Source organism: Heterodontus francisci, chromosome 7 (assembly GCF_036365525.1).
Source record: "Heterodontus francisci isolate sHetFra1 chromosome 7, sHetFra1.hap1, whole genome shotgun sequence".
Lineage (NCBI taxonomy): Eukaryota > Metazoa > Chordata > Chondrichthyes > Heterodontiformes > Heterodontidae > Heterodontus > Heterodontus francisci.
Window position 1 is genome coordinate 95,188,109 of NC_090377.1, and position 27,731 is coordinate 95,215,839.

The 27,731-nt window shown below is 42.7% G+C and overlaps 1 protein-coding gene across 4 annotated transcripts in view; it reads left to right on the forward strand.

Moving 5' to 3' along the window:
• slc39a10 (solute carrier family 39 member 10) overlaps window positions 1–27,731 on the forward strand; it is a 140,964-nt gene that overhangs the window by 36,660 nt on the left and 76,573 nt on the right. For all 4 annotated transcript variants that reach the window (XM_068035663.1, XM_068035664.1, XM_068035665.1 and 1 more), the window contains exons 2-3: window positions 19,427–20,345; window positions 22,023–22,203. In XM_068035663.1, the coding sequence (XP_067891764.1) occupies window positions 19,427–20,345; window positions 22,023–22,203 (1,100 nt within the window). The remainder of the gene's footprint in view (window positions 1–19,426; window positions 20,346–22,022; window positions 22,204–27,731) is intronic.

Consider the following 27,731-nt stretch of genomic DNA (forward strand, 5'->3'; position numbering starts at 1 on the left):
GGGTCATCCACTGAGAGGACGGAGGCAGCGAAGGTGGCATCAGGCAATGCCACAGAAGCTCTAGGCATCATATTTAAAGCGCTGACAGCCCTGCATTCAGTGTTAACTGATGTGACACAGCCTCTGCCTGACTGCTGCCTGGAATCTCACAGCCCCTGCATTCAGGAGTGCCAAGGATCGGATTGGAAGCCTGCAGGCAGAATAGCAGAAAGAGGACCCGGGTGGCCTCACGGTTCAGCGACGCCTCCCTCCAGACTCTGCTGCAGACTGCAAGGGCAAGGTGGGAGGTCCTCTTCCCCAGGGATGCGGGTAGGAGACCAGCCTGCCTGATTAAACAAGCCTGGACGCAGCGGAAGAGGTCAGCAGCCATGGGGTCACCCCAAAGTCCTGGATCCAGTGCCGGAAAAGGGTCAATCAGTTGATCCGGTCAGTCAAGGTGAGTTTTCTTTACAATTCCAACCCTTTCGGCCTACCTTGTGTCAGAGTGAGAGGTTGCGTTTGGTGGAGAGGGAGGGACCACCCAGCTGTGGAAATGGGGTCCTGGAGTCATAAGTAGGGCCTGAGGCATGGCTGCTTCTCAGTGAGGTGCCCATCTGTCAATGCATTCCCCTGCATAATCCCTTGAGAGTGGCCGTATGCAGGAGGCATATGTGTTTGCCCATCATGGCTCTTTGGACTTTCATCGGAGGTCTGGGGCTTTTACCTGCTGTGATACTAACTTTGTCCTTCATTGTGTCTGCAGGAGAAGACTGCCCACAATAGGAAGGAGAGTGCCAATACCAGCAGCGGAGTGCCTTATCTCCATGTCCTAACCCCGATGGAGGAGTAAGCCATGGAACTGGCAGGGCAACAAGGTGGCTGCGCCATAGCTGATGGCAAGACAGGGGTGCCCACCCAAGAGAGTGAGTGAGCATCCCCTGGGGCACAAGGGTGTAACTGGTGCCAAAAAGCCATGCCGTGCACGTGATCTCCACTTGATCCTCACTGCATCAATGGAGTGTCACGATGGGTGGACCCTAATCCTTCTATGTCTGATTTCTCATGCAGGTCAAGATGAACGAGAAGACAGAAGAGCTGAAGAGGCTGGGCGACAGTCAGCCACCTCTGAGGAGGCGGAGGCAGCCTCAGAGGGTCCACTGTTACGTCATTTCCCCGCACCCTCCACCAGCACAGATACTTTCACGTCGGTGGGTAGTCACATGCGTTTAGATTTGGGCACACAACCTGCTGGGCACAGCACATACAAGCCAGGGTAGCTGATGGAGGCTGTGACAGCCCAGGCCACTGGCAGTCAGAGGACTGTGGGAGATCAGGATCATAGGAAATAGAAGCAGGACTAGGCCGTTCAACCCCTTGACCCTGCTCCACCATTCGACTAGATTATGACTGATCTACCTCAACGCCATTTTCCTGCACTATCCCCATATCCCTCTATCTTTCATATCTAGAAATCTGTCAATCTCTGTCTTGAACATATTCAATGACTGAGCCTTCACATCCCTCTGGGGTAGAGAATTCAACAGGTTCACCACCCTCCTGAATGAAGAAATTCCTCCTCATCTCTGTCCTAAATGGCCTATCTCTTATTCTGAGACTTTGCCCCCAGCCAGTGGAAACTTCCTTGATCAACTTTGTTGAGGCCTGTAATAATTTTGTACACTTCAATGAGATCACCTCTGATTCTTCTTAACTCTAGATAAGAAAGGCCCAGTCTCATCAATCTCTCCTCATATGACAATCCTGCCATCCCAGGAATCAGTCCATGCTGAGCTGCAGGATGATGATGTGCCTCTGGTGTTGATGGCAATATGGGAAATGAGGTGAAGCTGCATCTGGCAGAGATGCCAGAGGCTATGCGTACACAAGCATGGACGATAGAGGGGTCCATCCCGGCTTGGGTGCCGCACTGTCTGTGCCGATTGCATGTCTGGCTCCTTCCATTGGGAGATTGTTGACTCTCACATCCAGCAGACCAATCAGTGGAGATGCATGCACACCCGCATCGCTTTGTCCATGAGCTCTATGCAACAATGGCAAGGTGAGAGAGCGACATGGCACCTGGAGTCTCCACCAGGTCCACATCCCTCTCAGGTCAGCAGGGAGGTACAAGTGTGCCGAATTAGTGAGGAGGAGTGGCTGCCTGCTGCATCTTGGGGTGCTCCTGGTGTGGACAGTGGCTCCAAGCCCCTCTGCCAGTGATATTAGCGCCTCCATCATTCCCTCCAACTGAAGCTGTCACTGCACCTTTGCCAGAGAACCTCAGGGTGCCAGGGCCCACCGGGCCACAGACAGCCAGAGGAGGGCCGCCAAGGTCATCCGAAGCTGGGGGCTGCAAGGTCAGCAGCCTCCCTCTACCTCGGCTGATAGCACAGGGGAGCACCATGTAGGAGCACTTAGAAAAGATGTAAAAAGAGCATCTAGATGCGCTTAGAGGATCGCGGGTCAAAGGTATTCATGCATTGGTTATGATATTCACTCACTACGTTTCCTTTCTATTGTTGATGCCCTTTGGGAATTCCTTTGAAACCTTCCTCCAGGGGCTGGAAGCGAGGGAACAAGCTTCACACCTTCAGCTTTGCCACTGCGAAGTGCACCTGGGTGTTGCAAAGGAGACGATGACAGGGCTGCTTAAAGATAAGGCTTTATTGTTGCGGTTACACAATGTGTTAAGGCTCAAAGGAAATGTGAATGTATAAAAGCGTCTCATGCCTCCCTTGCGCATATCTCCTGGCGCCTTTCCTGCTGTGCCTAGGGCCCTTCATCTGCCACTGCTTGGGCAGTCTTCCTCCTTTGCATCCTCATCATTGGAGGAGGTACCTCGCTCAACAATATCCTCACTGGTCAAAGCCTTGCTCCTCTGTAGCACCAAGTTGTGTAGTGCACAGCAGACCAACACGATATACGAGACCCTTGCCAGGGCAAGCTGAAGAGCTGCACCAGATCGATCTAGGCACCTGAATCTTATCTTGCGCATACCAGTGGCCTGCTCGATGGTGACTCGGGTTGACCCGTGACAAGTGCTGTTCCTCTCCTCTGCATCCATGGGTTCCTTGCAGGTGTCAGTAGCCATGTTCTCAGTGGGTAATTCTTGTCTCCAAGGATTCATCCCCGAAGGCACGTGGGGGCACGGAAAAGGTTTGGCACCTGGGACTGCCTTAGTATGTATGGGAGTGGAAGTCCTTCCGGTGAATGAAGGCAGCAGGCTGGTCCGTGGAAGCCTTGATGGCCACATGCATACTGTTGATGATCCTCTGCACCTGAGGGAATCCAGCGATGGGCCCCGAATCCTATAGCCCTCTCACCTTGACTGTTTGAATCGGTGTGGAAATGCACATAGTCACCAGCCCTCCTGCACATAGTATTGATGACCTCAGCATCGTTCTCCAACCTCCTGTGCCCGTGACTGGCCTTCCTGTGGGTCCCCAAGTTGTTGGCATTCCCTTGCCTATGTCTGAAGCACCCTCCCTCTCTGCTGCTGCTCCTCCACTGGGGCCTCCAAGCCAGGGTGAATGAGGCCCATGAGAGGTAGCACAAGGCCTTCAGGACAAACAGACCTTCTCCGTACCTCCCCGGCCCCCCCCACAAAAAAGCTTGTGATCTTCAATGAGGTGGCACTGCCCTGATACCATGTTGGTATGGCTCCCTGGCAGTGCTGGCACCTTGGCCCCCACTCTTTAAGTGCTTCCTTATGACCCCCCCACCCCACCCTTCCTGTCGAGTGTCACTGCCTCACAGCCAATACTAAGCTCCCGCCTCCTTGTCACCTTTCATCAGACAAGGCCCTGCTGCCCCGTGATTCCCGTGCATCAGGAAAATTTGTAACTCCAAACAAAATTGCCATGTATTGGTTTGTTAAAAACCTTAATTGGCTTTCTGCCTCAGGAATGTGCAAAGTCTGTCCTCCATGTCGGTTATCGACAGTAAAATCCAGAAGGAACATCACAACGTCGGACTGCCTGTCCAACATCCACTGTTCCAATTTTATACCCCCACCCCCACCCCACCTCAGCTCCTGTCTCAAACAACCCCTTAAAATTTAGCCCTTTGTTTCACCAAGCTTTGGACTAAAAAAAGCTTGCATTTATTTGGCTGTTCATGACACCGACTGCCTCAAAGTGTTTTACAGCCAATGAAGTACTTTTGAAGTGTAGTTACTGTTGTAATGTAGGAGGCGCGGCAGCCAGTTTGCATACAGCAAAACTCACACAAATAGTCATGTGAAAATGACCAGATAATCTGTTTTTGTGATCTTGATTGGTCAGGAAATGGGATAACTCCCCTGCTGTTCTTTAAAATAGTTCCATGGGATCTTTGACATCCACCAGAGCAGGCAGATGGGGCCTCAGTTTAAAGTCTCATCCGAAAGATTGCATCTTGACAGTGCAATGCTCTCTCAGTACTGGAGTGACAGGCTTGATTTTTGTGCTCAAGTCCTGGAGTGAAACTTGAGCCCAGAACCTTGAGAGTCAGAGGTGAGAGTGCTACCATATGAGTTATGGCTGTCCAGGTAATTGCAAGGGATGGTGAAGACATTCTAGGCAGTCTTCTTTCAGGATGAAATGCCACTCTGAACAAAAATATGTTGTGAATGCTGAAATGCAATATACTTAATAATAATGTTTTTCACTTGGATATCTGAATTAAATTTGGAAGTTTATGTTGCAATTGTGCTGCCTTAAACGTTTCTTGGATGACAAAGGTCTTTTCTTTTTGAGATCTTGATAAGAGAAAGCTGTGGCAGGTTGTGCATTGGTCATTCTCAGTGAAAGTATAATTTCTTTTACAGTCTTTTAGAAACTGCACTATACATTAATTGAAGCTTAAGAGTGTGGAGTATGTTATAATGCATGCTAGTTGCTGAATTATAAGTATCAGTAACTTGTACTGAGGTGTTGCAGTCAGCTAGTATTGTTTAGAGTACACCATTTATGAAACAATTTGGAAAAGTTAATTTGACGTATATAGATACTTCACAGTCCATATTATCATTTTGTGTTGTATCATAATTAAACCAAACTTTTTTTTCCTGAACAGCTAGGTTTAGTTCATTATGAATTCTATTACTGGAATTTAGATGTTAAGCCACCTAATGAGTTGGTAAGAGCCTTTTTTAAATTTGTTCACAGGGCGCGAGCATCACTAGCAAGGCCGGCATTCATTGCCCATCATTAATTGCCCTAGAAAAGGTGGTGGTGAGCTGCCTACTTGAATACAATTGAGTGGCTTGATCAGCCATTTTTAGAGGGCAGTTAAGAGTCAATCACATTGCTGTGGATCTGGAGTCACATATAGAATAGACTGGGTAAAGACAACAGATTTCCTTTACTAAAGGACATTAGTGAACAAGATGAGTTTTTATGACAAAATGGTCATTTCATGGCCACCATTACTGATACTAGCTTTTAATTTCAGATTTATTGAATTGATTGCATTTAAATTCTCTAGCTGCTATGTTGGGATTTGAACTGAAGCTACAGGTATACCATGCTGTTGACCCAAGAATGATAGCAACTATGAACAATTTGTAGTCAGCAACTTTCTATTCGTCCTGTGTCCGTGTGAAACCACCTGAACAGTGCATTTCCCTAACAATTTTAAACCCTTTCCCAGTTTGTATGGATTACCTGCTTTCTCAAAATATTTTATTAAATGCTTCTGCTTCAGTTTATAAAACACCCAGGAGATCCAACAGTGATCTCTGGGCACTTTTCCAGTCTGGCTTCTCGCAATATTTAAGTTACATCCCATGTAGCGTCAAATCTAAGGATTGTGAAATGGTTTCGATGAGAGCATTTTGTATTACTTTGCTCTTGACCTAGATTGTGGCCTGACCTTGACGTTATCATTTTTGCATCACTGATGTGTGGAATTGTCACAGTTAGTAAAATAACAGTGTGACGGTACTCTAGATGTTCTGTGTGCCTACTATGCATTTAAAAAATAGATTGCTTTTATTAAGGGATTTCACACAAGGACCATGTAACCTTCACCCTTTACACTGCTTTATAATAATGCTGAGGCAGTCATCAGACTGAAATTGCTGTAAAGTTGCACCGTAGTAATGACATTTTAGCAGTGTGCGCCATTGTTGATGCGTAAAAGTTCCAGGAAATAATGGAGTAAGTGAGTTACACAATTGGTTAAGTTGCACCATTGTTTGCTGACACATTTGTGAATTGTCACCAAAGCCAATAAAATTCCACTCCCAGCGCTTAGACCTCCATTGTAATGGATGACGATTGCTAATTTGCTGGATTTATGCTATAATTTGCACCATAGACAGACTAAAAAAATAATGGTAAGGGTGACCTGGTAATGACATGATTTATGGCCAATACATGGTGTTCTGCCTATGAGCACAACAAGGGGATCATTAAAAAATGCAAAATGTCACTCCAGCAGTCTAGGAGGTTCTGAGTTTTAAAAAAATCTCTTATTTTTGGAAATATAATCTTGCTAGCTTTACCATCTGTTATTGCCTGAAAGCAATTACTTTCATGGCCTCTATCTATTTCTACATTCCAAGAGTTTAACTTAAAGAAGAACTAAAAGGTTCAGTGACTGGGAGGGAAAACAGCTGCAGTTTACTGACCAGACTTGCCCTCTCAGAACAATAAACCAGGTCTGCACTCTAAATGCCACCCTGACCCTGTGACAGGCTTGGAGACTCCACTTGCTCAGAATCCCTGCCTTGTCACCATTGCCAATCTCTGTTAAGGACTCTCTAAAGCATGTTTAGTTTCTCTTGCATTCTGAGTATATAATCTAAATTTCTGCCGCTGAAATCCTCTGTGTGTGCATTGACTACCACTTTGAACCCTCGCAACTCTATCCTGTTCTCTGCCTATCACCTCCCAACTTACTCTGATTCTCCCTTGCAGCGAGGAAATTGTTTCTCCCACATTTTATTACTGGTGTTAGCTCCTCAACTGGTCCCTCTTTTATATTCTTTCTTCTCAAATGGTTGACCAATTCCCTTTTTAAATTTTTATTGCCTCAATAGCAATTTTTCATAAAGAATTCAATATTTCTTTACTTCCCCTTGTTCTTCTAGTGATGATCCAGAGTTTGTATCTTCTTGTTATGCATTCATCAAACAATAAAAATGGTCTTTTACTATTTGTCCTGTGAAACATTTTGTAATTTTGACAACCTCTATTCAAGTCCCCTTTATTCCAGTAAAAAAGCCCTAATTATTTGAGCCCTTCTTTACTACCCTTTCTATTGCTTTTTGAAATGGGATACCCACAATGACGTGCAGTACTTCAGCTGTGGTCTAATCCATACCTTATACAAATTCAAAATATGTTCCTTTCCTGCCACTCCCAAACTCCCATCTGCAACATGTCCCTCTCAGTTTCTTAGCTTACTTGATAAATTTTTGCATCTGCCCCATGCCCACAGTTTGCTTTTGTTTAATGCTTGGCATCCGTGGATGGTAATAAAGGGAGATGGATGATAATGAGAGGAAAAGGGGTCTGATGCTAGGAACGATGCTTTGGGGAGAAACTGAAAATGGTTCTTTGGGGTGTTAACTGAGAGAGAGTGCAGGGGCAGTGCCATTATGAACTCTGGGCTGAGGGAGGGAAGAAGAGGAGGGCGGCACAGTGGTGCAGTTGTTCGCCCCGCAGCCTCACAGCTCCAGCGAACCGGGTTCAGTTCTGGGTACTGCCTATGCGGAGTTTGCAAGTTATCCCTGTGACTGTGTGGGTTTCCGCCGGGTGCTCCAGTTTCCTCCCACAGCCAAAGGCTTGCAGGTTGATAGGTAAATTAGCCATGGTAAATTGCCCCCCTAGTGTAGGTATGTGGTAGGGAATATGGGATTAATGTAGGATTAGTATAAATGGGTGGTTGTTGGTCAGCACAGACTCAGTGGGCTGAAGGGCCCGTTTGAGTGCTGTATCTATCTATCTAATAAGAGGAACAGTCAGGTTGAATTGACAAGGGAGAAGACTAACAGGTTTAATTGTTGAGGGAGAAGATTGTTTGTATGAGAGTTGGAGGAGAAAAGCAGTGTCTCCCTGAAAGAGTGTGAAGTTGGATGGGATGCAGTGTCTGTGAATTGGGCCCGGAGGATCTGAAGTATCTTTTGTGAATCAGTGCATTAGGGGTTGGATATAGGAGAGTGAATTTTGAGCTAACTGTTAGCTAATTGATCTGGTGGAGTTCTAAATGTCACTTTATTTAAGAATACAAATGCTGGTATTGAATAAGAATGCATTTTTTTGCTGCGAGATTATATCTTTGATATCCCTAAAAACGCCTCACCAATTTTGTGCCTTCAACATTTGTTTCCACCTCTCCCTCCGCGCCCGCCCCCCCCCAACCAAACCTCTGCCGGCTTTCTAGTATTTACAAAAAAAGCCTGCAATTATATAGCATTTGCAGTTTAAAAACCATCACCAGGGGCTTCATAGAGGCATGAAGAGAAAATGGATGCTGAGCCAAAGGAGGAGATATAAGAAGGGTTTTAAGGAAGAGGGTTGAAGGGGTTTAGGAAGGGATTCCAAGGCATTATTATCTGAACAAAAGGAGCAACATTTAGTGGCTGCAAATGGAAGGGAGTGGACCTGTATACACATGGACTGATTTAATTCTAGGCTCTGCTTCTTTGGGCCATTTTGGTCACATTTAAAAATAATATTTTCCTTGGGCAAGAAGGGGGTTGGGGTGGGGGTGGTTAGGCATTCAAAGGCACAGCCGCCAATGATGGGGCAGTGAAAGGGGCTTGCACAAAACATAGTAAGAGAACTGGAAAAGTGGTGGGGGTTGTGGGGAAGGGGAGGTGGTGGTAGTGGGATGGAGGGGCTGTAATATTGAAGGAGCGTATGGAGTTGGGGAGGAGAGAGGCTATATACTCGGGTATTTGCCTCCAGTGCCCATGAAGAAATGTTATGTCTACCTATCGCTTAATGTACAAAGATGGTTTAAACATATTTTAACATCATTGTTCTTGAGTTGTCAGTTTCTTGGGAGTTCTGTCACCTTGCTTTGGTTTTCTGGACTAGTATATATGATGAAGCATTCTGAACCACAGGTTCCACTGTATATGGTACTATTTGAATTAAATTTGTTTTATTTCATGCATAGCTAATCCCAAATTGTTGGCAGGTGTAATACTTGCTAATTTAAATTCTACATTGCTGTCTGTACCTGGTATCAGTGCAAATCTTCTTGCCCGAGGAAAATATTATTTTTAAATGTGACCAAAATGGCCCAAAGAAGCAGAGCCTAGAATTATATCAGTCTATGTGTATAAAGGTCCACTCCCTTCCATTTGCAGCCATTAAATGTTTCTCCCTTTTCTTCAGATAGTAAATTTGGTATTGTTATGACCTCAGTAGAAACTGTAAACTTTAAAACAAGAGATATGAACTCCCCAGATAGATTTTTAAAGAATTACAGAACAAGATTTCGTGTGTTAAGATTTTTACTATAACAAAACTAAAAATCAGCATTAACTAAACCGTACTTAGGTAGCAAATACACAAATTACAGAGATAGGTTAATGGAAAATAACTAACATATTCAAAAACCCACACCATATTTATATGTTACACAGTGTTCTCATCGAAAAGGTATCCTTGCAGTTACAAGTCCTAAACTCCTCCCAGCCGCAATGGGTTGGATCTGCCAGTGTCCTTTTCAAAGCCAACATTCTCTTCCCTCATTTCTTCCGAGCACATTCAACTGGACTTCCATTGGTGAGGCAATCTCTGGTAAACCGGTTGCTCTTTTCTCCTCCGGGTTTAAATCTTAGCAGCCTTTTACTGTATCCATGATCTGAGAGCAGCTGACACCCCAGCAAAAAGCCCACTGACCTCTCTGTCTCTCTTTTATTTTCTGCCGCTTTTTTCTTTTTCTCTGTCTCTTTTTTTTTCTCTCTTTTTCTCTCCATTTTCTCTCTCTTTTATGTCTTTTCCTTTCTCTTTTTTCTTTTTTTTTCTGTCTCTTTTTTTTCTGTCTCTTTTTTCCTGTTTTTTCAGTGTCTTTTTTGTTTTTTTTCTGCCTCTGTCTCTTTTTTCTGCCTCTTTTTCCCCTCTCTCTTTTCCCCTCTCTCTTTTCCCCTCTCTCTTTTCCCCTCTCTCTTTTCCCCTCTCTCTTTTCCCCTCTCTCTTTTCCCCCCTCTCTTTTCCCCCCTCTCTTTTCCCCCCTCTCTTTCCCCCCCTCTCTTTCCCCCCCTCTCTTTCCCCCCTCTCTTTCCCCCCCTCTCTTTCCCCCCCTCTCTTTCCCCCCCTCTCCTTTCCCCCCCTCTCCTTTCCCCCCCTCTCCTTTCCCCCCCTCTCCTTTCCCCCCCTCTCCTTTTCCCCCCTCTCTTTTCCCCCCTCTCTTTTCCCCCCTCTCTTTTTCCCCCCTCTCTTTTTCCCCCCTCTCTTTTTCCCCCCTCTCTTTTTCCCCCCTCTCTTTTTCCCCCCTCTCTTTTTCCCCCCTCTCTTTTTCCCCCCTCTCTTTTTCCCCCCTCTCTTTTTCCCCCCTCTCTTTTTCCCCCCTCTCTTTTTCCCCCCTCTCTTTTTCCCCCCTCTCTTTTTCCCCCCTCTCTTTTTCCCCCCTCTCTTTTTCCCCCCTCTCTTTTTCCCCCCTCTCTTTTTCCCCCCTCTCTTTTTCCCCCCTCTCTTTTTCCCCCCTCTCTTTTTCCCCCCTCTCTTTTTCCCCCCTCTCTTTTTCCCCCCTCTCTTTTTCCCCCCTCTCTTTTTCCCCCCTCTCTTTTTCCCCCCTCTCTTTTTCCCCCCTCTCTTTTTCCCCCCTCTCTTTTTCCCCCCTCTCTTTTTCCCCCCTCTCTTTTTCCCCCCTCTCTTTTTCCCCCCTCTCTTTTTTCCCCCCTCTCTTTTTTCCCCCCCTCTCTTTTTTCCCCCCTCTCTTTTTTCCCCCCTCTCTTTTTCCCCCCCTCTCTTTTTCCCCCCCTCTCTTTTTCCCCCCCTCTCTTTTTCCCCCCCTCTCTTTTTCCCCCCCTCTCTTTTTCCCCCCCTCTCTTTTTCCCCCTCTCTTTTCCCCCCTCTCTTTTCCCCCCCTCTCTTTACCCCCCCTCTCTTTACCCCCCCTCTCTTTACCCCCCCACTCTTTACCCCCCCACTCTTTACCCCCCCTCTCTTTACCCCCCTCTCTTTACCCCCCTCGTCTCTCTCTCTCTCTCTTCCCTCCCCCCGTCTCTCTCGCTCTCTTCCCTCCCCCCGTCTCTCTCTCTCTCTTCCCTCCCCCCGTCTCTCTCTCTCTCTTCCCTCCCCCCGTCTCTCTCCTTTTTTTCCCGTCTCTCTCTGCTTGCTAGTGTGGGCACGTCGTGTATCCGTAGGCATCAACCGAATTAGAGTTTAAGTTTAATAAATTTCAGCTTTTCTTCTTTTTAAACCTAAGAAAGCCTTTTTATGCTGGTTTCTTTACCTTATAATTGAGCAGCGGTGAACAAAGATTCACCAAGGGGGAGCTAAAAACAGTTTAAAGACAGTTTTGTTTTTTCATAACTCTTCAGAGTCAGTCCGTGAATGTTGTTTTATTACACTTCCGATGTGTGTGCTAGTGTGAAGGTGGGAATTTGGTTCACGCGGGAATTTGGTTCACGCGGGAATTTGGTTCACGCGCAGAAGGGGAAAGAGGAATTGACGTGTGACGTTCTGTCAAGGATGGTAAGTGATTGTTTGAACTTTTTCTCTTAAAACTAAGGAATTTTAATTGGGGTTAGTATAACATTAATTGGAATAAATAAGAATATGAATTCTTCTAAGACTCAGGTAATCTATTGGTAAGGTTTTATAAGTAGTAATAAGCTTATTAGTGGGGCTTAATAGTAGTGGCGTTCATTCATTATTTCTCCATTAATTTATAATTAACACATAATAAAGATGGCAGGGCAGGTGATGTGTTGTGGCTGCAGTATGTGGGATCTGTTGGACGCCAGTGTGATCCATGGCAAACACGTCTGCGGTAAATGTTAGTGGCTCTAGGAGCTTCGGCTCAGAGTAAATGAGCTGGAGGCCGAGTTAGAGACACTGTGATGCATTGGTGGGGGAGGGAAAGTTACCTGGAAACTTTGTTCCAGAAGGCCGTCACACCCCTTAGGAAAGGGTCTTTTGATTTGGCCACTTGTCAGGGAAAGGAGGGTGTGACTGTGAGTGAGACAGGTAAGGGGATCGAGAAGGTAGAAGTGGAGGAGCCTCAGCCCTTGCAATTGTCCAACAGGTTTGAGGTTCGTTCAGCTTGTATGGATGAAAATGAGGGCTCCAGAGTGGATGAGCAAACTGACTGTGGCACCTTGGTACAGGAAGTTATTCAAGCAGGGGAGTAAATAGGAATGTAGTGGTAGTAGGGGACAGTGTAGTAATGGGGATAGACACAGTTCTCTGCAGCCAAGAGTGAGAGTCCAGAAAGCTGTGTTGCCTGCCTGGTGCCAGGGTTTGGGACATCTGCTCAGGGCTGGAGAGGAACTTGCAATGGAAGGGAGAGGATCCAGTTGTCCTCATCCGCGTGGGTACCAACGACATAGATGGGACCAGGAAAGAGGATCTGCATACGGAGTATGAGCAGGTATGGGCTAAATTAAGAAGCAGAACCTCAAAGGTAATAATATCTGCGTTATTAACTGAGCCATGACCAAATTGGCATTGGGTAAATTAGATTAGAGAGTTAAATGCATTGCTCAATGATTGGTGTGGGAGAAATGGGTTTCAATTCATGGCACACTTTCACCAGAACTGGGGAAAGTGGGAACTGTACTGTTGGGACAGTCTTCACCTGAACGGGGCTGGGACCAGTGTTCTGGTGAGTCGTATAACTCGGGCGGTAGAGAGGGCTTTAAACTAAATAGTGGGGGTGTGGGCTCAAGTGAGAGAAGATGTGATAATTTAAAGAGAGGGGAGAAGGTGAGATAGCAATAAGGGTAATGATAATCAGAGTATGGCAGGAAGGGACAGACTTAAGAGAGTGCTCTCAGTTGAGGCTAGAGGTTGTGAACTGATGGGGGTGGTGGGGCGGGTGTGGGGGAGAGGGTTCAGGCGGAGGGAGATTTAGCATTCCAAAGAGAAAGGTTGAGGCATCAGAACAGTATCGCGTTGTGGGTAAAGACAAACCGAATGGGATAGGGACAGGGTTTAACAAAAATCAGCGAACAAGGTCATTGCAAGGAATAGACGTTGTCACGCACATCAGAAGTGCAATGATACAACATTCAAGGACTACCTCTGAAAAGTTATGAAAAAACGGACTTTGTCTTTTTTTAAATGAATCTTTATTTTAAAAAATGAACAGTGGTCTAAAATAGCCACTAAAGTAAAGGGAATTAGCCTTTTGTGTATTCAAACAGTCTGACAAAGAGCAGGACAAATCTTCAAAAACAGTAGGTGTTAATGAAACCCATCTTTACACTTCTCCTAAAAACATTCCAGAATTGAATGTCTTCTTCTAAAACAAAGGAGGTGTGAATTAGTCACATCTTGGGCCATTGTATGATCACCGTGTGAAAGAAACCAGAATGTCTCCTAACAGGAGATGAGAGATGAGACAGTTTCACCTTAAAACAAAACAGCCAGAGAGACAGAGAGGGACTGACCCAGAAGGTGAAGCTACTTGTAACAGCTGCCATTTCAGCAAGTCAGAAAGCACATGCACTGCTGAAAAAATCTGACAGAGCTGGAAGTGACCCACCATCTTGAACAGAAGCTTCAGTCAAAAGAGAAATCTACGATCATATCAGGCCTGAAACCATCTAGAACCTGAGTCTCAAGAGAATTCAACAGGTTTATCAAAACCTTTCTCCCCAATAAAAAACACCTTTCTCTTTCCATTCTCTTATCTATTTCTTTGTGTGTGTGTGTGTGTGTGTGTGTGTGTGTGTGTGTGTGTGTGTGCATGAGCGAATGCGTGAGTGGATGCAGTTGTGACAATTTCGGACTAACGTGTATTGATCAATAGACAGTAGACTTCCTGTTTTTAAAACCTACAAGAAAACCAGTTGCTGTCTGTTAATTTGAAAAAATAAAACCCCAAGGGGCTAAACTCTTAATACAAATACGCTTGCTGCAGTCAGGTGGGGAGTTGAACAATGGGAACCACCCATGTCATACCATGTGGCCGTAAAAAAGTAAAAAAAAATTAAATTAATGGTTCTTCATCTGAATGTGCGAAGCATCTGCAATAAGGTTGATGAACTAGTGGCACAAATAGAGGTAAATGATTTACATCTAATTACAGAGACATAGTTACACTGTGATCATGATTGGGAAATAAACATTCCAGGGTACACAATATTTTGGTAAGACCGAGAGAATGGCAGAGGAGGACGGGTAGTATTGATAACAAAGGACACAAGGATGTTAGTGAGAAAGGATCTGGCCACAGAAGATCATGAAGTAGAATCAAAATGACAGCTGCACAGTGGCGCAGTGGTTAGCACTGCAGCCTCACAGCTCCAGGGACCCGGGTTCGATTCCGGGTACTGCCTGTGTGGAGTTTGCAAGTTCTCCCTGTGTCTGCGTGGGTTTTCTCCGGGTGCTCTGGTTTCCTCCCACAAGCCAAAAGACTTGCAGGTTGACAGGTAAATTGGCCATTATAAATTGTCACTAGTATAGGTAGGTGGTAGGGAAATATAGGGACAGGTGGGGATGTTTGGTCGGAATATAGGGTTAGTATAAATGGGTGGTTGATGTTCGGCACAGACTCGGTGGGCCGAAGGGCCTGTTTCAGTGCTGTATCTCTAATCTAATCTAATCTAATCAGTATGGGTGGAAATTAGGGTGGAAAACACTGCTGGGAGTAGTTTATAGCCCCCCTAACAGTAGTTATACCATTGGACAGAGCATTAAACAAGAAATTATTGGAGCTTGTAACAAAGGCAATGTAATAATTGTGGGGGACTTTAATCTTCATACAGACTGGGACAATGAAATTGGCAAGAGTGGTCTCGATGATGAGGTTGTAGAATGTTTTCGGGACAGCTTCTTGGAGTAATACGTTGTAGAACCAACTAGGGATAACGTTCTCTTAGATCTAGTATTGTGTAATGAAGCAGGGTTAATTAGTAATTTCACAGTAAAAGCTCCACTGGGCAATGGTGATCATAGTACCATTGAATTCCATGTTGTTTGAAAGTGACATACTCCAGTCACAAACAAGAATCCAAAACTTAAACAAAGCTAATTATATAGGTATGAGGGGAGAACTGGCTAAGGTAAATTGGGTAAATATGCTAATAGGTATGGTGGTAAATGAACAGTGGGAAACCTTTAAAGAAACTATTCAAAATGTTCAACAAAAATACATTGGAAAAACAAAAACTCAGCAAGAAAGACCCATCCATGGCTCACTCAGAAAGTTAAGGATAGCAATAGATTAAAAGAAGAGGCTGACAATGTTGCAAAAAAGAGTAGCAAGTCTGAGGATTGGGAGTGTTTTAGAAACCAGCAAAGGGGCACCAAAAAGTTGATTTTTAAAAAAAGGAAAAAATAGGATGACGAAATGAGCCAGTAATTTAAAAAAGATTGTAAGAGCTTTTATTGGTACATAAAAAAGGGAGAGTAGCTAAAGTAACCATTGGTCCCTTAGAAGCAGAGACAGGAGAAATTATCATGGGGAGTGAGGAAATGGCAGAGGCATTGAACAAATATTTTGTATCTGTCTTCACAGTAGAAATCACAAGTTTCATGCTAGAAATAGACGATAACCCAGGGGCTAAAAAAAAAGAAATTAAGGAAATTATCAGCAGAGAAAAAGTATTGGAGAAACTTAAGGGACTAAAATTTGACAAATCCCCGGAATCTGATGGCCTACACCCAAGGGTTCTACAAGACTTAGCTGCAGAGATATTGGATGTACCAGCTATGATTTTCCAAAATTCCTTAGATTTGGGAATGGTCCCATCAGATTGGAAGTTGGCAAATGTTGCACCACTTTTCAAGAAAGGAGGGAGAGAGAAAACCAGGAACTACAAGCTGGTTAGACTATCAGTCATTGGGAAATTGCTGGGATCTGTTATTAAAGAAGTCTTATCATACAATGCTTTTCTAAGTGCATTGTTAAGAAGAAGTCAACATGGTTTTACTGAAGGGAGATCCTGTTTGACAAATTTATTAGAGTTTTTTGAGGATGTAACCAGTAGGGTAGATAAAAGGGAACCAGTAGATGTAGTATGCCTGGATTTCCAGAAGGCATTTGGTAAGGGGCCACACAAAAGGCTAATAAGAAAGATAAGGGCTCATGGAGTTGGGGGTAATATATTAGCGTGGATAGAGGATTGGTTAATGGACAGGAAGCAAAGAGTGGGCATAAATGGGGCATTTTCAAGTTTACAGGCAGTGGAGTGCTGCAAGGATCAGTGCTGGGGCCTTAGCTATTTACAAACTATTTTAATGTGTTCGGTGAAGAGATAGAGAGTAATGTATCTATACTTGCTGATGATACAAAGGTAGGTGGAAACGTAGCTGTGGGGAGGACACAGAGAAGCTGCAAAGAGATACAGACAGGTTAGGTGTGTGGGCAACAAGATGGCAGAAGGAATATAATGCAGGGAAGTGTGAAATTATTCACTTTGGTCATACAATAGAAAAGCAGAATATTTTTTAAAAGGTGTGAAACTTGTAATTGTTGATGTTCAGAGACTTGGGTGTGCTAGTGCAAGGAACATGACAGTTAGCATGTAGGTACAGCAAGCAATTAGGAAGGCAAATGGCAGGTTGGCCTTTATTGCAAGGGGTTTGATGTACAGGAATAATGAAATCTTGTTGCAATTGTACAGGGTGAGACCACATCTAGAGTACTATGTGCAGTTTTGATTTCCACATTTAAGAAAGGATATACTTGCATTGGAGGCAGTATAGCGAAAGTTCACTAAATTGGTCCTTGGGATGAGGGACTTGTCCTATGAGGAGAGGCTGAGTAAATTGTGTCTATATTCTCTGGAGTTTAGAAGAATGAGAGACGATCTCATTGAAACATACAAGATTTTGTAGGGGTTGAATAGGGTAGATGCTGAGAGGTTGTTTCTACTGGTCGAGGAATCTAAAACACCGGGGCACAGTCTCAGGATAAGGAGCCGATCATTTAGGACTGAGATGAGAAATTACTTCACTAAAAGGGTTGTGAATCTTTGGAATTCTCTACCCCAGAGGGTTGTGGATGCTCCATTGTTGAATACATTTAAGGCTGGGATAGACAGATGTTTGGTGTCTCATGGAATCAAGGGATATGGCGAGCGGGTGGGAAAGTCGAGTTGAGGCCTAAGATCAATCATGAGCGTATTGAATGGCGGAGCAGGCTCAATGAGCCATATGGTCTACTCTTCCTATTTCTTGGTTCATGTGTTCTTGTGTTCTCCTCTGAACGTCCATTTTATACTGAATTAAAGGTCATAGTTTTTAACACCGTTTTCTCTAACACTTTTGATAAATTAACAGAGAAGGTTGATGAAGGGATTGCAAATGATATTGTCTATGTAGATTTTAAGAAAGTGTTTGACAAGGTACCACAAAAAAGACTGGTTAACAAAATTGAAGCTCATGGAATAGGAGTGTCAGCTTGTCGTAAGGACAGCAAACAGCAAGTCGCGGTAAATGGGTTTTTCAGAGTGGAGGATGCTAGACAATGGTGTTCTTCAAGGGACAATGCTGGTACCACTGCTATTTTTGATATATATAAATGACATATGTTTTTGGAATACAGAGAATTTCAAAATTTGCCAATGATACCAAACTTGGAGTTACGGCAGACGGTAATGGTGCTACCAATAGACTGGAACCGGACATAGGCTAGCAGAATGGGCAGACAAGTGGCAGATGAAATTTAATACTTAATGTAAGGTGATGCATTTTGGCAGAAGGGATAGGATGAGACAATATAGACTTAATGGCACAGTTCTAGAGTGTGCAGGGATAGTGGGACCTGGGGGTTCATGTGCATAGATCTTTGAAGGTGGCAGGACATATTGAGAAAATAGTTAGCAAAGCATGTGGGATCTTGGGCTTCATAAACAGAGATATTGAGTACAAAAGCAAGGAATTTATGCTGAACCTTTATAAAGCTCTGATTAAGGCACAACCAGAGTATTGCATCCAGCTCTGGTCACCACAATTTAGAACGGATGTGAGGGTCCTTGAGATGATGTAGAGGAGATTTATCAGAATGGTTTCGGGTGAGGAATTTTATCTATAAGGTTAGGTTGGAGAAGCTGGGTTTGAGCAAAGGAGATTGAGGGGAGATTTGATAGCGTCAAGATCATGACAGATTTCGATAAGGTAAATGTATGGGTTTCAGTTCCATTTCTCCTTACAATGATTCTTGGACCCCAGAATTACAAGAACAAAATACACATGACAAACAGGTTTTGGCTGAGTCTAAATTCGTTAGCTTATTAGACCAACATAACCACAATTAAACCCCTTTATGATTTGACTGAAACTTACAATTACCCATGCGGCTGATTGTTACTGATGTTGATTGTAGGCCTGGATCTGGAGATGACCGATTCCCATCCTTCTTCACCTGACTGCAGTGCCCGCGTTCCAATGTTGTCCTTTCTTATAGTGTTCCAGTCACGTTATCCCACGCCTGGGCCTCAGGCCGTAGTATCAGTTATCAGCCCTTTGGCCGCCTGGTCTTTCAATCTCCTGAGCTATGCAGAACTGCAAGGTCAGGGACAATTCCTTATCTCCTCCTCCCCTGCTGTCTTCACAGCATAAAGATAATGTTATTTCCCTCACGCTGATGGGCACAGCTCATGGCATTGTTCAGGTGTAATGTGTCGTCCATTCTTGCCAGGAACTAATCGTGATACATAATTCCAATGAACATGGCATTGTCCAGTTGTTAATGTCCTCCAAGTTGATCATAAGTCAGAGTTTCAGTTAACTTATTCCTCCTGTGCATCGAAATTTCATATCCTTCATAGACAAAGAAGAACTGTTCCCATTAGCTGACGGTACAAGGAATAGGGGACAGAGATTTAAGGTTTTGGGTAAGAGATGCAGTGTGATGTGGGGAAGAACATTTTTTTGCAGCAAATGGTAATTGCCTATGAGGGTGGTGGAAGCAGAGGCGATGAATAGTCTCAAAAGGAAATTGGATGGGCACTTGAGGGAAATAAAGTTGCAGGGCTATGGGGATAGAGCAGGGGAATGGAACTGACTGGATTGCTGTACAAAGAGCTGGCATGGATTCGATGGGTTGAGTGGCCTAAGATTGACGCTGGAAACCATAGTACCTTTTTAAAAATGGTGTGTTTATGCATGTCAATTTCTAATAAATATTCTGTTTGGCAAAGAAGCCTTGTGTTTATACAATAACTGCCATATACTTTGAATGAATTAATTAACTTGCAACATGACTGAGTTCTTTTTCTTGTCTTGGGCATCTTCAAAATTCACCTTTGGTAAAGCAATAATATTTTGTTACAAGGTGGAAACTGAGATGATTTAGTGCATTTTTCTGAAACTGTTTTCTTTTATTTCAGGTGCAGTATTTCCACTATGAAGGTGCATCTACATACAAAATTTTGCTTCATTTGCTTACTCACTTTTCTCTTTCATCATTGCAACCACTGCCATGATGACCACGACCATGAAAGCAATCATGATCATAACCATAACCATGCTACTGAGGAGAACCATATACATAAACACAATGATTACCAGATCTCTGAGGAGTCTTACCTTCAAAACAATCCCAGCAAGAGCTCTCTACATCATGCAGAAAATAAGCAAATTTATTACATTCAAAAACTGTTCAGTCGTTATGGTAAGAATGGGAAATTGGCCTTTCATGGTTTAGAGAAGCTCTTATCAAATTTAGGTCTCGGAGAAGTTAAAGTTGTAGAGTTAGAACAGCACAATGACCATAATCATGATTCACACCTAGAGCAACTTGAACGCAAGCATGTACACTCCCATTCACGCTCCAATCACACAGCACATGACCAAACTATACCAGTTCCCAAGGTGAAAGTTAGGCACTGCAAGAACTCAGACAGTAAGAATACACATACCACTGTGACCACTCCCATTACTTATCATCAGCCTCGGCATCATCACCACAACCATCATCGAGGCGCTGCCCATTCTGCAGGTTCACAGATTCATAAAGAGGGAGAACAACTCCCTGACCCTTCAGATGCCAATACGTTACAGCAGCAACCCCAAAAAAGGTCAAAAAAACGCAAAAAACATAAAAGTGTAGCAAAACAACCAGAAGTGGCATTAACTACATCTCCTGAGGAATCCTCTAGTATTGTGTCCAAGACCGAACAGGATCGAGATGAGCATCCTCATGCTCATGAGAATGAAGCAGTTTCTCAACATGGAACAAAGAAAGATTTGAGTTCCTCAAAATTGAATCATGAAGATCACCTACAAGCTGATTTTGTGCATGATGAGGTGAGACTGGCTGAACAAATTTTATAAATGGAACCTGTTTTAAAGCTACTTTTCTATAAATGATGTCTTTAAATGTTTTCAGAGTGATTCCTCACATTGATAAAAGCAGACTGTTAAATGTAAATTTCCCGTTTTAACTAATTGCTTAAGCTTAATTTGTAATCTGTATCAAGATTCTTTTCCTATGTAGAATGTGAAATCCAGCTGATATTTTATCATTTAAAAAAAGTTTCAGGGCTTTCTAATTATTTTGGTTCCCCTTTGCCTTCCCTTGTCACTGTTACTCAAACTCTCAAGAGCCTTTGTGCCAGTTACTGTTTATTTTTCTGGCTCCAGCTCCCTTTACTGGTCCACAGGATTTAACAACAGGGAGCCTTCAAGCTGCCATGTTAAGAGGAAGAGTCAAAGCTGCAGAGTGGTCTCAGGGTGCCCTATAGGTGTTCTGTACTGTCCTGTTGGCATCTGCATCCCTGCAACTACAGAGAAAAATAACATCCTTGGCTTTAAAATTGACCGACATACAACTTACCTGTAGTTGACATTATCCCTGGATCTTTTTGCGATGGCAATTGGAGCTGTTAAATAATTATGTAAATGAGCTTAGACCAGATAATTGTTTATTATTTGCACTTGAGATTCAGGCACCTATTTAAAAAAAAATGCGAATCAAGTTAGAGCCAATTTACACCTGAAGGTATAAATTGCCCCAGTGTTATCAGACTTGCACTTCTGTGAATGTTTGTTGAGGACAATAGAAAGTTTGGCTGTGATACCTCAAATGGTAAAATAGCCTATGACGAGGTACATGATAAGTGGCAGGTGCCCAGCAGTAATACAAATTTGAGAGAATACTGCAATTACAGTATAAAATTTATTGTATTAATCTGGAAGATTTGTATCAATTTTAAGTACAAATAACTGAAGAAAAATGCATTTATATTGCTTCTTTCACGGCTTCAGGATGTCCCAAATTTTATCACTGCCAATGAATTACATTTGAAGTGCAGTCACTATTGTAATGTAGGGGAGCCCTGCAACTAATTTGCATGCAGCAAGTCCCACAAACAGCAATATGATAAATAACCAAATAATCTGGGGGGGTTTTTGGATGAGGGATAAATTATGTCCGGCCTCAGGGAAAATCACCTGCTTTGAGATGAATAGTGGCATGAGATCTGTTACGTCCAACTGAGAGGACGTACTGGGCTTCGGTCTCATCTGTAAAGTAATATGAAGGCCAACACTTTCTCATGTTCGATGCGGACCACCATGATTGCACACACAATTTTCACCAATGTTATAAAAAAAAATTTGTAGTTTCCTTTTGTAAAATTTCTGGAGCAAATGTATAATACCAGATATAATTTAACTCTTATTCATATGATTGACATCAAGAATATAACATTAAACGTATGTTCTCTTACATATCAGATAACAAGGTTTTAACTGTATTTTCAGTCTCTATATGTAACTATTGTTTTCCAGTTGCCATGTAATATATTTGTAAATTCTTGTTCAAAAAAAAATCGTGGCAGTAGAAACAATTATTATCTCATACACTTAAATTTTAATTTTAAACTGTAATCTGAAAAGTCAAAGAACATGCTGCTTACAAGTTATGTTCACTTACTTAATTGGTGAGAATATTGGAATATTTAAAAAATTTGTTCTTTCTAGTGCTTCAATGTGTCCCGGCTGCTGCAGCACTATGGTCTTAGCACAAATTCTGGGATTTCTACAGTGGAGTTTACATACCTGTGTCCTGCCTTGCTGTACCAAATTGATAGTAAGGTTTGCACCCAGCATCATGATGAGTTGAGAATGGAGCCAGTAGACAATCAAGATTCTGTATTACCAGGTGAGGCAGAAAAATTGATCTAAAGTAAAGCTTTTATTCTTAACAAGTGCCATTTTTACTTTTATTTTTAACAAGCACCTACGAGCTTAAGTGAGCTTCTAAGCATTTTCAGGATGTATATTTTATAATTTTTTGGTATAGTGAGAGACTCATTCATGCTTCAAGCTGTCAAAAGTTCAGTTTACTTTTTTTTTGTTAACCTCACCATCCCCAAACAATCAAAGCACTACAGAACTTGTATTTTTTTTTAAATTGTTTGTTCTTGGGATGTGAGCATGACTGGTAAGGCCAGTATTTATTGCACATCCCTAATTGACCTTGAGAAGGTGGTGGTGACCCACGTTCTTGAACTGCTGCAGTCCATGTGTGGTGTAGGTACACCCACAGTGCGATTAGGAAGGGAGTTTCAGAATTTTGACCCAGCAACAGTGAAGGAAAGCTGATGTAGTTCCAAGTCAGGTGTGTGTGTGACTTGGAGGGAAACTTGCAAGTGGTCCAGTTAAGTTTCTGGCCAATGGTAATCCCCAGGATGTCGATGGTGAGGAGTCCAGCAATGATAATGCTATTGAATGTCAAAGGGAGATGGGTAGATTCTCTCTTCTTGGCACATGTGTGACATGAATGTTCCTGTGCTGTACATCTCCAAATACAAGAGAGTAAGTGACTGGCTGAAAGCAACTGGTGGAGATGCGGGATTGGGTGAGAGAGATTAAATGGGCTAGATTTACTGCCCAATCAGTTAGTAAACTAAAGTATGTGAATGTTTGTGTTCCAGTTAAAATGGTACTTATTCTCATTATCAAATGCAGCATTCTGCTTGGTTTAGAGATTGTGTGGTTCTTCTCTTTTGTGCCTAACAGAGCACATGAGACATTCGATTTCTTTCATTGGCTGAAGCCATTGTCTTCGGTCCTTGTCATTAACTCCATTCTTTTCCCACCAATTCTATCCCTTTGTTTGGCCATTGTCTCAGCCTGAACCAGACTGCTCGCAAACTTGCTATCCTTAACCCTGAGCTAAGCTATCGACCCTATGTACACTCCATCACAAACAAATCTTGCTTCCACCTCCATAAATGTCGCCCATCTGCACCCTGCCTCAACAGATCTGATGCTGAAATTCCCATATACTTGAGTTCACCCAAAACTCCCTTAGGGTCCAAAAATCTATTGATCTCAGTATTGAGCATGCTCAATGACTGAGAGTTCACAGCCCTGTGGGGTAGAGTATTCACAACCCTCAGTGAAGAAATTGTTCCACATCTCAGTCCTAAATGGCGCAACCCCTTATCCTGAGGCTGTGGCCCTAGTTCTAGACTCTCCGGGGAAACAGACTGTCAGCATCTACCCTGTCAAGCCCTCTTAGAATCTTTTGTTTTGATGACATCACCTCTCATTCTTCTAAACTCGGGTTTAGGCCAGTAATATGCAATCTCTCCTCATAGGCCAATCCTCTCATTCCAAGAATTGATCTAGTAAATCTTTGTTGCATCCTTCTAAGGCAAGTATAAACTACTTTAGGTTTGGAGGCCAAAACTGTGCACAGTACTCCAGGTCGCACCAAAGCCCTGTATAATTATAGCAAATCGTCTTTACTCTTGTACATCGAACCCCTTGCAATAAAGACCAGCATAGATAGCATTTGCTTTCCTACTTGCTTGCTGTACCTGTATGTTAACTTTTTTGTGTTTCATGTACAAGGGCACGCAAATCCTTCTGAACACCAACATTTACTAGTTTCTCCCGATTTGATGAACATTTATTTTATTCTTTATATCAATGTCAATAACTTCACATTTCCCCACATTATATTTTCATCTGCTTCCTTGTTGCCTGCGCACTTAACCTGTCTATATATCTCAGAATTGAATGCATGGCTCAAAGATAGGTGTAGGAGAAATGGGTTTTGATTCATGGGGCACTGGCACCAGTACTGGGGTAAGAGGGAACTGTACCCTTGGAACAATTTTCACCTGAACCGCGCTGGGACCAGTGTCCTGGTAAATTATATAATTAGAGCTTTAAACTAAATAGTGAGGGAGGGTTCAAGTGAGGAGAGATTTGGAAAGTTAGCGAGAAAGAACAAGGCAATAGTGCAGGGTAGCAATATGGGTAATGATAACCAGAATGTGACAGGAAGGAACAGAATGTACAAACAAAAGAGTACACCAGCAAATAGGGCTACAAGAAAGAATTAAAGGCTCTTTATCTGAATGCACCCAACTTTCAAAACAAGGTGGATGAATTGATAGCACAAATAGAAATAAATTAATATGATATGAGAGCCATTACAGAGATATGGTTGCAAGGTGATCAAGGCTGGGAACTGAATATTCAAGGATAGGTGGGGTAGCTTTGTTGTTAAAGGATAAGATCAGTACAGTCATGAGAAATGATCTTAACTTGGAAGATCAAGATGTAGAATCAGTTTGGGTGAAGATAAGAAACAGCAAAGAAAATAAGCCACTGGTGGTAGTAGTTTATAGCTCCCAAATCTACACTGTAGGATAGAGTATAAATCAAGAGATAAAGGGGGTTTGTAAGAAAGGTACTGCAATAATCGGGCGATTTTAATCTTCATATCAATTGGACAAATCAAATTGGCAAAGGTAGCCTGGAGGATGAGTTCATTCAGGACAGTTTCTTAGAAAAATACATTCTGGAACCAACTAGGCAGCAGGCTTCCAATGCAAATATATCCCTACTTAAATAAAACTGTACGCAGTAGTCTACATGTGGTCTCGCCAACGCTCTATGCAATTGTAGCAAGATTTCCCTACTTCTATCCTCCATCTGCCTTGCAATAGAGGCCAACATTCCATTTGCCTTCCTAATTACTTGCTAACTTTTTGTGATTCATGTACGAGGGCACCCAGTTCCCTCTGCACCGCTGCATTCTGCAGTGTCTCTCCATTTAAATAATAATATCTATTCTTCCTACCAAAGTGGACAGCCTCACATTTTCCCACATTATACTCCATCTGCCAAATTTTTACCAATTTTTTTTATCTATCTGTATCCCTTTGCAGACTCTTTGTGTCGTCCTCACAACTTGCTTTCCTACCTATCTTTATCAGCAGCAAAATTGGCTGCAATACACTTGCTCTCTTCATCCAAGTCATTAATATAAATAGTAAATAGTTGAGGCCCCAACACTGATCCCTGTGGCACTCTACTTGTTGCAGTTTGCCAATCTGAAAATGCCCCATTTCTCCCGACTCTCTGTTGCCTGCTAGTTAGCCAATCCTCTATCCATACTAAAAGATTATCTCAACACTGTGAGCTCTTGAGCAGTAACCTTTTATGTGGCACCCCATCGAATGCCTTTTGGAAATCCAAATACACTACATCTGCTGGTTCCCCTGTTATCCCCCTGCTTGTTACATCCTCAAAGAACTCTGTTTGTCAAGCATGATTTTCCTTTCACAAAATCATTTGACTCTGCTTGATTGCATTCTAATTTTCTAAACGTCCTGCGACTACTTCCTTAATAATTGATTCTAGCATTTTCCCAATGACAGATGCTAGACTAACTGGCCCATAGTTTCTTGCTTTTTGTCCCCCTGCTTTCTTAAATAGAAGTGATACAGTCACGTTTTTCCAATCAGCTGGGACCTATCCTGAAACTAGGGAATTTTGGAAGATTGCAACCAATGCATCCACTATCTCTGCAACCACTTCTTTTAAGATACTAGGATGCAAGCCATCAGGTCCAAGGGACTTGTCAACCTTTAGTCCCATTAGTTTTACGAGTACTTTTTCTCTAGTGATGTGATTGTTTCACGTTCCTCCCTCCCTTTTGCCCCTTAATTTTCTACTATTTTTGTGATTTTTTTTTTGTGTCTTTTTGTGGACTGAGCACGTATTTTGTATCTATGTCTGTGCCATTTCCTTGTTTTCCATTATTAATTCCCCAGTCTCATCCTCTAAGGGGCCAACGTTTACTTTTCCTTTTTAATACTTGAAGCTTTTATTATCTATTTTTCTTTTTCTTGCTAGGTTACTCTCATACTCTAATTTCACTATTTGTTTTAGTCATCCTTCGGGCAATTTTAGAAACCAGCAATCTTCTGGGCTACTATTAATCTTTGCAGCATTGTCCGTCTTTTCTTTCAATTTGATACCATCCTTAGCATCATTAATTAGCCATGGATGGTGCATCTTTCTCGTAGAGTCTTTGTTTCTCAATAGTGTAAATTTTTGTTGAGGGTTATGAAATAACTCAAATGTCTGTCACTGCTTGTCTACTGTGTTACCTTTTAACCTATTTTTCCAGTCCACTGTAGCCAAATCTGTCTTCATGCCCTTGTAATTGTCTTTATTTAAGTTTAAGACACTAGTTTCAGACCCAAGTTTCTCCCCCTCAAACTGAAAGTGAAATTCATCATGTTTTGATTATTCTCACTTAAAGGATCCTTTGTTATGAGATCATTAATTAATCCTGTCTCATTGCACATTACCAGATCTAAAATACCCTGTTCCCTGGTTTTTTTCCAGAGCATATTGTTCTAAGAAACTGTCCCAAATACACTCTATGAACTCATCCTCCAGGCAACCTTTGCCAATTTGATTTGTCCAATTGGTGTGAAGATTAAAGTCGCCCACAATTATTGGACTGCAGCGGTTCAAGAAGGCAGCACACCACCACCTTCTCAAGGGCAATTGGGGATGGGCAACAAATGCTGGCCTTGCAAGTGACAACCACATCCAATGAAACAAAAAAAAAGTACCTTTCATATTTCTTGATCTATACTCTGTCCTAAGTGTGGCTACTGTTAGAGGGCCTATAAACTATTACACTGGTGTCTTCTATCCCTTGCTATTTCCTATCTCCACCCAAAACCTAAATATGCTTACATCCACTGGTTCTCCTTCATCACTCCGATTAGTTACATAGTAAACACTATGTAAACACTAATAGATTTGTCAAACACCATTTCTGTTTCATAAAACCATGTTCACTCATCTAATCATATTATGATTTTCTAAGTGCCCTGCCGTTAATAATAGGATTCCAGGATTTTCCCAATGACTGATGTCAAACAAACTGGCCTGGAGAGCATGGTTTTCTCTGTTGCTCCTTTTTTGAATAGTGGTGTTACATTTGCTATCTTCCAGTCCATTGGGAGAATACCAGAACATATGGAATTTTCAAAGATTACAACCAGTGGTTCCACTATTTTTGCAACCACCTGCTTTAGAACCCTAGGTCATAAGCCATCGGGTCCAAGGGATTTGTCGACTTTTAGTCCCATTACTTTCACCAGTACTACTACTTTTGAGTTCCTCTTTCTCATTATACCCTTTTTTGTATCATCTGCTGTGAAGATGAGCAGAAAATATTTGTTCAACTTCTTTCCCATTTCCTTGTTCCCCATTATAATTTCTCCTGTCTCTTTGGGACCCATGTTTATATTTAGTACTCGCTTCCTTTTTACAAACTTGTAAAATCTCTTGCAATCTGTTTTTAAAATTTTTCTTGCTAGTTTACTTTCATTCTATTTTCTTTATTAATTTTTTGGTCATTCT